Here is a 14,744-nt window from a genome sequence, read left to right on the forward strand (position 1 = left end):
GGGAATGTAGCTTACTGGTGCCACACCTGCCTGGCAAGCACAAGGTCCTAAATTCCATCCCCAGGACCAAAAAAAAAATAATAATAATAATAATAATAATAATCAAACCAAAACAAACAACAACAACTAGAAAAACCTTACAACATTCTACTTTTGGATAGTGGTTGCTTTTGACCTAAGGTGAGCAACAGTGCTAAGATATTATTTCTTACCACTTTTATTCAACATTGTACTGAGTACCCTATCCAGTGCAACAAGGGAAAAAAAATAAAGAAAATAAAACTGTATTGATTTGCATGTACAGAATCTTAAAAAAAAAAAAAAAAAGCAATTGCTGCTGGAACTAATAAATAAATTTAGCTAGGTTACAGAGTGGAAGCATACTATACAAAATTCTACTGTATTTTCCTTTCCTAGCAATGAACAATTGGAATCCAAATTTTAAAAATAATTTCATTTTCAATAGCATAAAATTTTAAAAAGTACTTAGAGATAATTTTCAAAATATCTGTGTAAAATTGCTACCCTGAAAACTATAAAATATTTCTGACAGAAATTAAAGAGTACATAAATTAATGGAGAGATATAATATATACACAGATTGGACGATTCAATTTTGTTCATATGTTAATTCTCTGTAAGTTGATCAATGGAAAACGATAAGCAAATTAACTGTATGAAAGAAATTGATCAATTAATTCAAGGCACTTTCAACTTCAAAAGTGAGTTTTATAAACATTGACAAGATAATTTTAAAAATCATATGGAATATATAAACCAAACCAATCTTTAAAAAAGTAGAAGAGCTAAGTAATTTTGAGAAAAAAATAAAGATAGCAAAATTGGAAGGCTTACTTTATCTGTTAGAATTTTATTATAAAGTTAAGTAATCAAGACAGTCTAGTATTGGCACAAGAGTAGAACTATAGACAAATAAAAGGAACAGTGAGTCAAGCAACAGAGTCATTTGCATGTAGACAATTGCTTTTCAGGAAAGATGCTAAAACCATTCAATGACGAAAAGGGCCCAATCTGGATATCCATGTGACCAGTAATAAACCTCAGCCTTTACTGCATATCGTATACAAAAATTAACTCAGAATGTGTTATAGACCCAAATATAACAGTTCAAACTATGAAATTCTGTAAGAAGACATAGGATAAAATCTTCATGATTTTTGGGAAAAGCAAAGATATTTAGTTATGACAAGCAAAACCATAAAAGAAAAAATTGATAAAAAAGACTTCATCAAAATTAAAAATACTACTGTTTGAAAGACAACATTAAGAAATTGAAAAGCAAGAAAAAGATGTATTTGCTATACACATATGTGACAAAAGTCCTCTACCAGCTGTTAATCCATCACTTTGAGGAGGAGGAAATGTTGCATTGCTGTTTGTAAGCTGTTTTAAAATTATTTTTTATTATAATTATTAAAGGCCTGACTTTCTCCTCTCAAAAATAAAAAAGTCTTAAGGACTCCTGTAAACCAACAACAAGAATACAAATGTCTTAATTAAAAATTGAGCAAAACTGTGGATACTTTATCAAAGAGAAAAAGGCAAGAAAAGCACATGAAACGATAGTAAACATCTCTGACAGTCACCATTATTAGTCATTAAGGAGAAGGACATAAAAACTTCAACGAGATGCCTCTATATAATCTACAGAATGGTTAAAATAAAAATATAGCAAATACGTGCATTGCTGGTGGGAATAAAAGAACAATACAGCCACCTTGGAAAATGACTAAACACATCTCACTATGAACTGCTGGTTCCCTTCTATGAGATAAGAGAAACAACAAAGTAGTATATGCCTCTAATCCCAGAACTCTGGGAGGCTGGGGCAGGAAGATCACAAATTTGAGCCCAACCTGGACAACTTAGTGAGATCCTGTCTCAAAATTTAAAAAAAATTAAAAAGGGCTGGGGAAGTAAAGTGAAGTGGGGGTTGACTTCAAAGAGGAGCTGAATAATGAATTCTTTATTATTGTGGTAGTGGCTAAACAGGTATGTATCTTGTTCAAAACTCATCAAACTGTGCACTTAATATGAGTGCAATGTATTGAACGTAAATTATGTCTTAATAAAGTTGACTAAAACATTCAAAGGAAAGTGGAACAACAGTTCTCCAAAGCATGTTATCGTTGACAATAAATGGCATAAAGAAATTATCTCTAGAAAAAAGTCCTATGGCTCAATCCGCTCCAGGTTGATTTGTCCTTACACTGCACTGATTAAAGCAGATTCCTGGGAGGAAGAGTCTGAGGGGCCGGCCAGGTCAGGGTCCACTTCAGAACAGGTCGGAGCTGGACCATCCTCACTGAGCTTCCTGCCCAGGCCGTGCTCCGTGCATGTGGCAGGGTGGTCCCCGAGAGAAACGGAGTGCTGCTGCCAGAGAAGGACTCTGATGCCTGGTACACCGACAGCTAATGAACGAAACCCCTTTCCCCACGTGTTTCCAGGGGAGAGAAAGGAGGGGGCTGAAACCCGTCACTTTCTGTGCAGACCGTGAATGAGTTCGCTCATTCCTGTCAGGCATTCACTCAGACATAATGCGCGGCCCTGACTGTTTGCCAGGAGCTGTTCCAGGCTAGGGGCGAACAGGCACTTGGATTTCTCTAAAAAGAAAGAATTCACAGCGCTGTGAGGAAGAGAAGCCTAGCAGAGGATTATCTTGTGCAACTTTTGAACAGTTCTTGTTGTTGTTTGAGGGTGGGTAGAATTGATATAAGAAGGAGCTTTCTAGCAATTGGACAGGTTTGGATCCTTCTGGGTCTGGAAGAGGCTGGTGGACCATCGAGGACTCACGTTCCGCCCAACGCTCAGGCGGAGCCTGCCCTTCTCGCCGCCTGCTCGGAGTCAGCAGGGGGAGCCATTCGCCCGGGAATCGGGGCGGCGCGGGTTGGGGGCTACGGGGCCCGGGCTCCGAGCGTCCCGGGGGTGGGGGGTCTCCCCGCCCTCTGAGATCGGCCCCCGCCTCAGCCCGGTGCGCCCGCTAGGCCGCTCTGCCGCCGCGGGGACCCGTTCTCTCGCTTAACCGCTTGACTCCACTGGAGACGCGCTGTCCACTCCAGTTGGCCACGGGGGCGCTGTCCCGGTCCCCCAAATCGTCTCACTTCTTCTGGGGACTTTGGCAAGGGTTTCACGCTGGCCGTGGGTCAGGACGCGGGTGGGCACCTCCGCCGCCGCCACCCCGTCCCTGTGCGCTGACCTAGGTCTGCCCACTCCGTGATCCGGACTCTGGGATCAGCCCAGGCTGTGGACGGCGCTCAGACCCCGCAACCTGCGACTGGGGTGCGGGCGTCGCGCACGAGCCAGCGGGGCGTAGTGGGGACCCCGAGCGCTCCCCACGCACCCCGCCAACCCCGCCGTTCCCCGGCCGCCCCTGCCCCGCATCTGCGGCGAGACCACCGCTTGCACCCCGGCGGGACTCTGGTTACTCTCCTCCTCCAGCGACATCTCAGGCCACACAGGGAAAACCTTGTTCAAGTTTGCAGCCAACAAGTACTTTCCGGGCCGCAAGACTGGGAGCTGGAGACGCATGCGAACTGCCAACTTTCCCGCGCCCCCATCGCCCAAGCGAAGGCTCCCAAGTGCCGCTCTCCTCCGGACGCTGCTTGGAGGCTAACCGCGCTGTTTAGAAAAGACTTTCTGTCTTGGCTGGCGTTGGGGGAAGACAGGGTTGCATTGCGAATTTCAAGATCTCTGAATCTGGGTAAGAGTTAGAGAAACTCAACGCTGGGGACTGTTGAATTTGGCTGGGCTCTGCCAGGCTTCTTACGCGCGGAGGGGCGCTTAGATCCCTTGGGCAGAGACCTTGGGTGCAGGTGGAGGTTGGGCGAGATGGGCTCAGTCTGGGTTGTTTGTGCCTGTCTCACAGGTTTAATGTTATGGTTTGTATTTGTTTATGTTACTTGGGACTGTGTAGGGAATTCTTGGAATATTTTTGCTGGAAAGACACCTCCACTATGCATGCTATTTTGCGTTAATTTCTACCCTTGCATTGCCTTGCCCGTGCAGTATTTGTTCCATGTTGAACTGTGACATAGCTGGAGGTAGGGAGATTTAAGGCGAGTCCGAGAATGAAAAGCAGTTTCAGCTGGGTCCTTCCTTTCAGATCTGCTTCGCTTCTCTGGGATCTTGACTTGTTTTCTAAACTTTTCTTTCTCTAGCATTTGATATTTAGTGTGTGCAGTTAACTCCTCAGGCTTGCACGCTCCCCCTTCCTACATCCTTAGCATTCTTTAGGGGTGCCAGGGCTACAGGGTGGGTGGTTTAGACTAGAGGGTCCTTGTCTGAATGCTTGACTCCTCTGGGAATGTGGAAGGGACAGTTCTCCAAGCCATAGTTACTTAAGAAAGATTTATCTCACATGTTAGTCTTTTTCTCCTAAATTCCTTTGATCTAGGGCTTTTTCTGCCCTGGTTTAGGAAAATATTTTGTCTTTATTTTCCTTAATGATACCAATGAATAAATAAAATATGGTGATATTTTCATGGCTTTCAAAAATATCCTCACATGAAGAGAAGACCCACATACTTCAGTGAAAGTCAAAGGTTTCGATTTTATTAGCCCAAATTAACTGCTCTTTCTGTTCTTCTGTAGTAATAATTGTGCTGTGCCAAGGCAAGAATGACAAACCTTCTCAGTTCTTCTTGCTTTACTTCATTGCATCATGGGTCTCATTTTATGCATGGTCTTCCAAAATAAAAAAAGAATGCTTCAGACCTTATGGATGAAAAGAGGCCAAATGACATTATGCAGAAATGCCCCATTCTCGATGTGAGTGCTCCAAGATGTCAGGTTGCGGGCTGCTTTTTGTTTTGCCAGAAAGGTTGAAGAGCTCTGTTGATAAGTACTGGGTGTCAGGACACATGGGTTCAACTCTCCACTCTGCTGCTTTCCAGTTGTGGTTTTTGTGTTGCTTAAATTCTTTATCCCCATCTATAAAATCAGCCTGGTAATGATAGTGCTTATCTTGAGCATTGTTGAGAGGCTTTAATGTATTAATGCACATAAAGCCCTAGCCTGCCACATAGTAGGCAAGTACTAGTTATTACTATGATTTTATTATGGAGCTAGCAGTAACTATAGCATTGCTATAATGTAACTTTTATTACCTATCACTGTTAGTTTATTCCTGTTTGGGTGAGCTTTGAAGATTGCTCATGTGTGAGCTTCATACATGATGAATTATTAAACTTAGCTCAGATGTGATCTTTATGTTGCTTTTCGTTTGGACACAGTCAACGTAGAAAAAAGGGCCTATGGCAGGGCCGGGATTCACAAAAGAGTGCTTAGAACAGGTTAAAAGTTTGGAAATCTATACTCAGTTCACAAGCTACTTCCTTGGAAACACTTTGCATTAATATACCTCCTTTAACTTATTTTTAGAGGCCAACCATTCATTCATTCATTCATAAATATGTATTAAGCATCTATTACATTTCAAGCTGTTCTAACTTTTGGATTATTTAAGTTCTCTGGTTACATTTTACAAAGGAATGTGCGTAAGTTTTTGCTTTATGACCTCCCTACTTTATTTCAAGCATGTTAGGGCTTCCTTCATGTGACACTTGCATCCTATAAATTAAATCCCAAACACTTTCTAGCTACAGTGATTTTGGTACCTGTTAAAAGGCATGTAACAGCACATATTGTTGAAGAATTTAATAAAATATTCAGCATGACCTCAAACACCTTGCTTCTCCATTTAGGTATGAGTTTCCTCATGTATAAACCTGTACTGGAAGGTGAGGGGAAAGCTGGACGATCCTTAGTGTTCCTGCTGACTCCAAAATCCTTAGATTGGTTGCTTTACCTCATTGGTGGCTGTTTTTGACCTCCCCTTTTTTCTTTTAGCATTTGTTTACATAAATTATGAAACTTCCATCTTTGCACATTAATCAGTGTAAGTAACGATAGTTTACTAAAAAGAGAAAACATTTATCTCTACTTGTACTTCATCAGCTCTTTTCAAATTCTGGTGCAGTTCAGAAGCATGGAGGATGTTTGCTAAAAATATTAGATTGAAATAGAAGAAATTGTTAGTACTTGACCATTTTTTAAAGCTAAAAAGTGGCAATTTTATATGGTTCAATCTAATATAAATCCTAGCCCCTTCCACCTTGACTCAGATGCAGTATGTCTTGGATGAGGTGTGAAGTCTGCATTTTCATAAGTCCCCAGGTGGTTCTAGTGCAAAGCCAAGTCACATGCTCATTTAGCAGCAATGGATTTGCCTTGTTCTCAATTGTCTGCTTAGTGATAGCCTATTTCTGAAATATGAATCTGATCATGGAGTTTTCTTGTTTAAAGAACTTTGGCAGATCTCTAGATGCTGAACATACTTGTTGAAAAAACAGATCCAGCACTTCATCTGTAAGGGCCAGAAGTCTGCACATTCCAAGTGCACCTTCTTGAGGTGGATCTCAGGTCATATTTGGAGAAATTTGGCTTATGGTGTGAAGCCAGTCCTCTTTCTCATGATACACCAGATCACTTTTGCCCTGTCTTCTGTGGATTGTTTCCTTACTTCCTCTTCCCCAGCCCTTTGGCCAGCACAAAACTTCATCTTGTTACTGTTCCCCAAATATATTGTGCCCTTTCATTCCTTCATGACCTAGTTGTATATGCCATTCCCTCTGCTGGAAATGTCTTTGACCCTCTTTTCTTCTCTATTGGAAGCCCTTACCAAAATGGCTGGAGAATGTGGGGAAAAAATGAATGAAGGAACAGTAGTTTATTTTTTCAATGCACAGTGTTTGGGGCGGTCACTATGCAGCTATTGAGAGTAGTGGAGAAGCCAGTAGAGAAATTGTTAATTGGTTTCACATACTCTACAACAGTGATGGTGAACCTTTCAGAGATGAGTGCCCAAATTGCAACCCAAAACCCACTTATTATCACAAAGTTCCAACACTGCAATTAAACCTGAATACTGAGGTTTTAGTTTAGAAAAAACAACTCATACATTAACATCTTCTGTCTTAAAAGAAAAACAAATAACCTATATGCCACCTAGGCTTGCCACCACTGCTCTACAGTATTCATAGCCTGGAGTGGAAAAAAGACATGGTAGATCATTCCAAGTGGGGTCTGAAACACCAAATACCACTGAATTAATATTACATGTTCAATATTCCAGCAGGAACCATGATGAAGAGCTGTGCTTGTACTTCAGGGTAGTTTTGGTTGTAAATGACAGTGTGAGGGCACTGGAATGGAAGTGTCAATGCCAGTAAAAATAACCACCTTTGCTTTTGTGCTTTTTCAGTTTTATGTGTGTGTTTTTGTATTTGATCAGAAACATGGTGACTGGTTGAACACTATGTTTTCTACTTTCCTGAAAGGATGCATTTCTGAAAGTACACCTGAAGATCATGCAGAAGCTGTATGTCATACAAAGTGCTGGCTCTAGAAAGCCCACTACATTGCAAAATCTCCACTAATTCTTTGTCACATAGGCACAGCCTTCAGTGTATACTCCTTTAATTTTTCTTTCTTTAAGCTTTCTATAAGTATGATTATTTCCTTCTCATTTAAACAACAGTTGATCTATTCACATTCAATAAATGTGTGATTCAGACTAATGGTTTGCCAATTTTGATGTCTAATAACTTCCATTTTCCTGTGATTTAAATGAAGTCTACCATAAAAAAAATTTCATCTGATTACGATTAGGCTTCGAATTTTTTCATTTCCCATTCTTTTTTTTTTTTTTTTTGTAATACTGAAAATTTGCAAAAACATTTGAGTAAATGAATGGTTTCTAGAATAATGACAAAAATGCTGCCAGTACCAAAATTGAGCTATTGACTCATGGACAGCTCCGCCACCAAACAAACAAGAAGAAATGTCCATTCATCAGCTGCTCTACGAGAGTCTCTGTCTCACAGGGCAGGGAGGTTGCATCAATAAATGCAGCACAAAATCCAGATGGTTGGGCTCCAAACACAGCAACATTAAGGGCTGCCTGTGCTCTCAGGTTCTCGAGGGTATGTACTCAGTATTTAGTTTTAAACCATAGCTTAGTTTTAAGAATTAATGTAAGAGGGCCAAGGATTTAGCTCAGTGGTGCCGCCACCTGCCTCAAAAGCACAAGGACCCTAGTTTGATCCCTGGTACCAAAAAAAAAAAAAAAATAGAATTAATGTAAGATTCATTGAATTTTGCTGATTTGTCCTTTTCAATTCTGTTTCTAAAGTAAAATTTTTCAGCTGGGCACAGAGACATGGGCTTGTAATCTCAGTACCCTAGGAGGCTGAGGCAGGAAGATCAAAAGTTCATGCCTAGTCTGGGCAATTTAGCAACTTAGCTACACCTGACTCAGAATACAAAATGATAAAGGGATGGGGTTGTAGCTATGAGGAAAAAATAATATACAAACCAATATTACTTTATTTTCTGGGACTTTCTTGGTAGAACCACAAGTGGCTGTGTAGATGTTACCCAGTGATGCATGCTCAGTGCCATTAGCTAGCGTGAAAGTGTGAATGTGTTAATATATCCTGTTATTATCACTGTTCATTTCTACTGATTTCCTCTCCTGTTTCATTCATAATGATTTATTCTCCTAGATAAAGAAACTATGTAAAGCATTTTAACCACCTCAATTTCCTACTCAGAGGGTAATAAATCATACTCTCTCCACTTCTAAGACAAAGAAAATAGTATTTCAGTATGGAAAGCTTGATAGGTGCATGTGTGGGACATTAACATCTCAGGGAACAAGGAGGTTCCCCCCTCCCCGTAGGGGCTGACCATGCACCTTGCCATTAACATCCTGCCCAGCCCACACGAGTGGCACAGATTTGACTTTTGGAAAACAGCTTCCACAGGTGGTTCCTATCACATTTCTGGTAAACACTTCTGTTTGTATTTAAAAAAGTAATTACGGATCACAAATTTAAAATCAAAGTACATAAATTTAGCTTGTTTCTCATGGAATGAAATAGAACTATGAAACCTTTGTTTTGAGTCCAGGAGATTAAATCCTGGAATCAAAACTAACAAGAGAAATGTAAATCCCCATCTGCATTGATATCTTGAGGAGGGTACTTTCCTGTTTTAAAAAATTTGGATGAGGAATTGATGACAAGATGTGACTCTGGTTCTTCAAAAAAGTAACTGGAGCCAGGTATAGCGATATGTGCTTGTATTTCCAGCTATGCAGAGCCTGTTGCACAAGGATCACAAGTTTGAAGCCAGCTTGGGCAATGTGCTGAACACCTGTCTCAAAATAAAACAGTGCAAGTGATTGGGGAAATAATTCAGTGGTAAATGTTCACCCCTGAGTTCGATCCTCAGCACTGCAAAGAAAAAAAAAGAAAGATTTAGTTTGTTTATTTTTGTTTCACCAGATATTTATTAGGTGTATAGAGCATAGCAATAAATACTATGGGTAATTACTAAAAAGTTCTTGCCTTTTAAAAAAAAGTCTAGTTGGGTGTGACGGTGCATACCTGTAATCCCAGTGCTCAGGAGGCTGAGGCAGGAGGATCACCAAGACCTCAAGGCCAGCCTAGGCTACATAGTGAGTTCAAGAGGAGCCTGGAACACAGAAAGACCTTGTATCAGCAAACAAACAAACAAGCAAACAATAAAGTCTAGATGAAAAATTAACACCTAGTCAGGTAAGGCTGGATGTAGTAAAGGTCAGGTGAACAGTTCTGAGAGGTGCTCTGTGAGCTCCTCAAAGCAGGTGCCCTGGCACTGTGGCCAAGAGGATTTGAATGGATGGGGCATCTGAGGCAGGGGAATGGGCCCAGCAAACACATGGGGTCATGGGACTGGACTCTGCCTGTCCCCCTAGCTCTGGATGCATTGATGAAACTCTTCATATTATATAGTCATTATTGTGTTATATAAATCAGATGTGGTTTGGGCATCTTACTGCGATTCAAATAAAAATTGGCAAGGGTCCCCCATCCTATCACCATGAGAAGGTATGTTATTCCTTCCAGAAAAATGAAAATCCTTAAGTATGAGGACAGGGCTCATTTTTTTTCTAGTGTCTTTGGGCTCTAAATTTATATTAATCTTTAAGAAGTTTAAAGATTATTTTACCATACTACTATACTGTCTCTTTTAGCATAGAGCCACCCACCCAATCATCGGTGTCACTTGATCCCTCCACTTTGTAAAATGCCGCCAAACATGTGGCTTTGAGTAGTTCACTCTAAGGTTTGAGACTATGGAAAAGTTCCAATCTTAAAACTTAAATGTAAAACATACTTGTTTTTTCAAAGCTCTTCCTTCCGTTGGCACTTTCTCGTCATCTGTCCTTCTCTGAAGACCTCAACCTCTACCAGACTGCTCCAGTGCTTCCTCCTACTCTCCCTGCACCTGCCCTTCACCTCCCTTCCAAAGTCCACTAACTTCTGAGCAGCCATTAGCTTTTAAAAACTTTCCTGTCTCTTTTCCCACATATCTTGATTTTTTCAACATTTTTCACCCTTTTCCTCAAGTGATTTTACCTTCCATAGAAAGATTTGGTCATTGTGGTATGGAGCCCTTTCAATATTCTCCTTACCTCCAGTTCATCCCTCAAACAGGTGTGCAAAGTCAGGCCTTTAGTAAGGTAGGAAATTCTTGAGGTATCTGTTTAGCCAGTGTTTTCAAATTTTTGAGGTGAGAATCACCTGAAAATACTGGCCCTTTTCTGGACGTTGGTTCAGTAGGTGTTTGGTGGGGCTCAGGGACGTGTAAGAATCCTGGTTAGGGTTATAGTGCCCCCTTCAAAACTTTTAGTGACTTGGTCAGAGAGGGTCGTGGAGAATATCTGGCCTATGAGATCCCTTGCCTTTCCTCCCTACTTGCAGGGACAATGGCTGAAACACAACGCTGTTCATGTGACAGCCAGAGAAAGAGGCTCATTGTTCCAGGGTTGGCTGATGCGTCACTCCACTCAGGCCAGCCATCCCACTGAGCTTGGTAGACTCAAGGAAACAGACACACTTGAATCAGAGAGACAAAGAAAGGAGGTCAAGGCCTTCTGCAGATAAACTGCATGCAGCAATGTGTCAGAGGTAGGATTTGGGCAGGGAAAAGGTAATTCCTTGGGAGCTTCATTAATCTGCTGGTTTTGGAGCTGCAGACCCGGTGTTAGGAAAACAAGTCTGTTAGAATGCCAGTGGATCTTTGGACAAGGAGGAACTGTTTTCTACTATGTGCCACTGACTTTTCTGATTGCAGAGTCTTATTATTGATTTTTCAAAGTGAAAAAATATCTTCTTCTGTCTGTGATAGGGAAAAGCACACATCTCAGCATCCTTCCTGCAGGCTCGTAAAAACAGGTATCTTATCTGAAAGCCTGCCTAAATCAAGGCCAATGGCCTCAGAGAAAAATTCTTTGCTCTGGGTAATGGTCACTGTGTGTGTGAAGTATTAATAAGTCCCTTCCAAATTTATACTTAGTGAGCATCCTTGAAGCTAAGAATTTTTGCAATATATTTAAGTTCATTTAAAAGTTATTGATATGTTTGGACAGTTATGAGGCTGGGGGAGTCTCTAGATGCCATTTAGATACCACTCTGCATCCCAACTTTTACAATTGAATTCCAGCTCTGTAGAGAAAGAGGCAAACTTCCTGTGACGAGCTAATCCTGAACTCAGTAATTGCATACATTCTTTGTGTTGGAAGAAGATTCAAATTCAAGGTCATGGCCTTTGCAAAGGATGCAGGATTGTTCTTTTAGCCTGATTACTCCCTTTATGAAAAATATGTCTTTCATTCAGACTTTGCCTCTGGGTTTCTTTCACAGGGAGACTTAGTCCCTAGTTCCTGTGGATATTTGTAGGTGGCTTTTCTTTTCTTTTTTAAAACATTAGGCACATATTTTGGACTTGAGGGAAGCAGAATAGGGAAAGCCTTTCCTGGAGGTAATGGGGTCTGGAGAGTTCATTGAAGTGTTCAGGCAGCGGGTGCTCATTGACCAATAGGAATCCTTTTGTCTTTGTGATAAGAGGTTTCCTGACTGGGAGTGTTTTACTCAAGTTGGTTTGTACACCAGCAAGGATGATATATAATTTGCTTGAAGTTACTTAGAGCTTCTTGTAATTAAGTCTATCCTTGTACCTTGATTATAGATTATCATTGTAAATCCATTAAAAAAGGAGATGTAAGTGCATTGCAGAGAGCTAAGTGGATACACTTTTGTCATTACCTTTCCATTGCCCCCTCCCTTGAAGTTTGTTTATCCTTTATTAAATGGATATTTGGTATAGATGTCTTTGAAGTGGAAAAAAGGAAGAGGTGACTTCACAGGTGGCAAAAAGTTTGTGTTAAATAAACACTCCCGTGATTAGTTTACTGATTGTCAACTCATTGTCATTAGGCCTGCTCATTTGGCTCTGTGTGATTCAGAAAGTCTTACCCCTTGGTGCTATGAGGGTAAGTACCATGCTACATTTGAAGTTTTGCATAGGTTGGAAAAAAAAAATGGGAAAGTTACACATTGTCTTTTCTTGTTGTTCATGTCCCAGGTGGCACAGTAATACTACGTGCTTTTTAGGCATTAGGGTGCTTGCTTGGACTTGATTTTCTGTGAGAATTAAAGCTCTGCCCCTGAAAGCTTTCTGGGATGATGGCTTGTTATATGTAATCAAGTACTAGTTGTATGGGTGGATTCAGCCTATAAAAAATTATTGAGCAGTTCAATTTTGATTGGTGGCTCTTTTCTGAATGTATTTTATACTTCAATTAAAAGTTCAATGTAGAATTAATGCTCTACCTGTAATGGGAAATGGTAAACTCTGGGGATGCCAACTGCCACATAAACTCTGGGGATCCCAACTGCCACATAAACTCTGGGGATCCCACCTGCCACATTGGGATCCTCTAGGAGCTTTAAATACCCATCAGTTCACTCTTACTTCAGTACGTAGCCAGAAGAGCCAAGGGTTGGAAGGCAATGGCCAAGCATCATAATGGGCAGTTGTTGCCTCTTCTAGGCAGCCAGTTAGATGACTAAGGCTGACTGTGTTAGCAGTACCCCACTCTTCAGAACCTAAAAAAAGAGCGCCCCTCTGAGTTGGCCAAGCAATGAATCTCAGTCTCGCTTTCCACCCTCCTCCTGTTCATTGTTCTCTGCCAGGAAAAAACAGGAAATGACTCTATAGGTCGTAGATATCTTTCTGAATCTTTCAGTGAGCTCTCTCCTAAATTCTTATATTGGAATGCTTCCGATTTTTTTTTTCATTTTTCTTATGGGAATACAGTGATATGAGGTGTGGATTCTTTGCCTCATCTCTTTTACTTACTTCAGCTCTCACTTGCTAAGCTCCACAGCGAGCTCCTGCAGCACTACCTGTGAAGGTGCAAGAGGTCTAGGAGCCAAGTAGTGTTTCCGGTGCCAGAGTAGCCTGTGGCTCTTTTCTATTTAGAGGACCCTTGTCACTCATCAGTGTGGGGCTGTGCAGATTGTACCGGTGTGGGTCCCTGTACTTACTGAACATCCCATGCTTCTGTAACATGGAGTTGTTAGACTCAAATAGAGAAAACAGGAGCAATTTATTTTCCAAGAGTATGGGGCCCTTGGCTTTGAAATAAGCTTATAACATTTGTGAGAGGTCTGAGCACCCATTCTGTATACTCCTTTTGGGGTAGTGGATTTAAAGATTAAATGTTGATTTACACAAACACATGTGATTATAGTTGTGGGTTAAAAGAGAGCTTTGGATGGACTAAGTCTATTCTTGACCTTGTCATTTGTTTACTGTATGAAATGTGACAGTCTGGGATGGGATCCCATCTCTACTCTTTAAAGTTTTGTGGACTTGGACAGACTACTGAAATTCTTTAAGCCTCTTTTCATCATCTATGAAATAATAATAGTGTGTCAGTGAAATAGTGTTGCATTAACATAGTGGTAGGCACATATAAGCTCTCAATAAATACTATTTGACATTATTTAACACCAGATAATGTTGAAATGGGGAAGAATAATTAACACTGCTAGAAATCCAGTCTGCTTTTGCTTCTTATGAATGATTCATTCAAGTGCTTAAATAAGATTCTCTCAAGGACATAATTTAAAAATATAGTCACTGATACAAAATATAGAGAATAGAAAAATGCAAACATTCTGGAATATAGAAAGTTAAATTTACTCATGTGCATACTTTTTTAAATGAAGGTAGTATTTTATTAGAAGAAAAGTTACTTATCTTGAATTAGATGAGGCAGCTAGTAAAGGAATTTGTTATCCCATAGTAAAATAATAACAAAGTTAAAAACAGGAGTTAAAATAAAATCTTGTGCACAAATGTCCATTGAAGCATTATTCACAATTGCCATAACTACTTTTTGAGAGTGGGAACAGTCCACCTGCCTATCTGCTGATGAATAGATAAACAAAATGTGGTGCATTTGCACAATATAATATTTCCACTATTAAAAGGAAGAAAATATGCTACATGTTACAGTGTGGATGAATCTTGAAAATGTATGCTGAATGAAAAAAGCTAGACACAAAAGGCCACTTAGTATATGATTCCTTTTACCTGAAATACCTGGAAGAGGTAGCTCCATACAGAAAGAAAGATCAGTGGCAGCACTGGCCTTGGAGGAGAGAGAAATGGGGCATGACTGATGGGCACTTAGTTTCCTTTCAGGATGATGGAATCCTTTTGCAGTGATGGAAATGTCCTAGAACTAGATATTAATAGTGATAGACAGTGGTGATGGTTGCACAACATAATTAAAATGATTAATTTTATCTCAATTTAAACAATAC

At 40.5% G+C, this 14,744-nt stretch overlaps 1 protein-coding gene across 5 annotated transcripts in view; it reads left to right on the top strand.

Moving 5' to 3' along the window:
- Positions 1–3,027: 3,027 nt before the first annotated feature.
- Megf10 (multiple EGF like domains 10) overlaps positions 3,028–14,744 on the top strand; it is a 186,287-nt gene continuing 174,570 nt past the window's right edge. For 3 of the 5 annotated variants that reach the window (XM_087180555.1, XM_087180556.1, XM_087180557.1), the window contains exons 1-2: positions 10,934–11,036; positions 12,345–12,400. In XM_087180555.1, the coding sequence (XP_087036681.1) occupies positions 11,018–11,036; positions 12,345–12,400 (75 nt within the window). In that variant the 5' untranslated portion in view covers positions 10,934–11,017. Of the gene's footprint in view, positions 3,722–10,919; positions 11,037–12,344; positions 12,401–14,744 lie in introns of those variants that run through there. The other 2 variants (XM_004854449.4, XM_004854448.3) reach the window with 2 other exon arrangements.

This window comes from Heterocephalus glaber, unplaced genomic scaffold (genome assembly GCF_053883595.1).
Source record: "Heterocephalus glaber isolate CG9 unplaced genomic scaffold, H.glaber_assembly_v1.0 deba00001463, whole genome shotgun sequence".
NCBI classification, from domain to species: Eukaryota; Metazoa; Chordata; class Mammalia; order Rodentia; family Bathyergidae; genus Heterocephalus; species Heterocephalus glaber.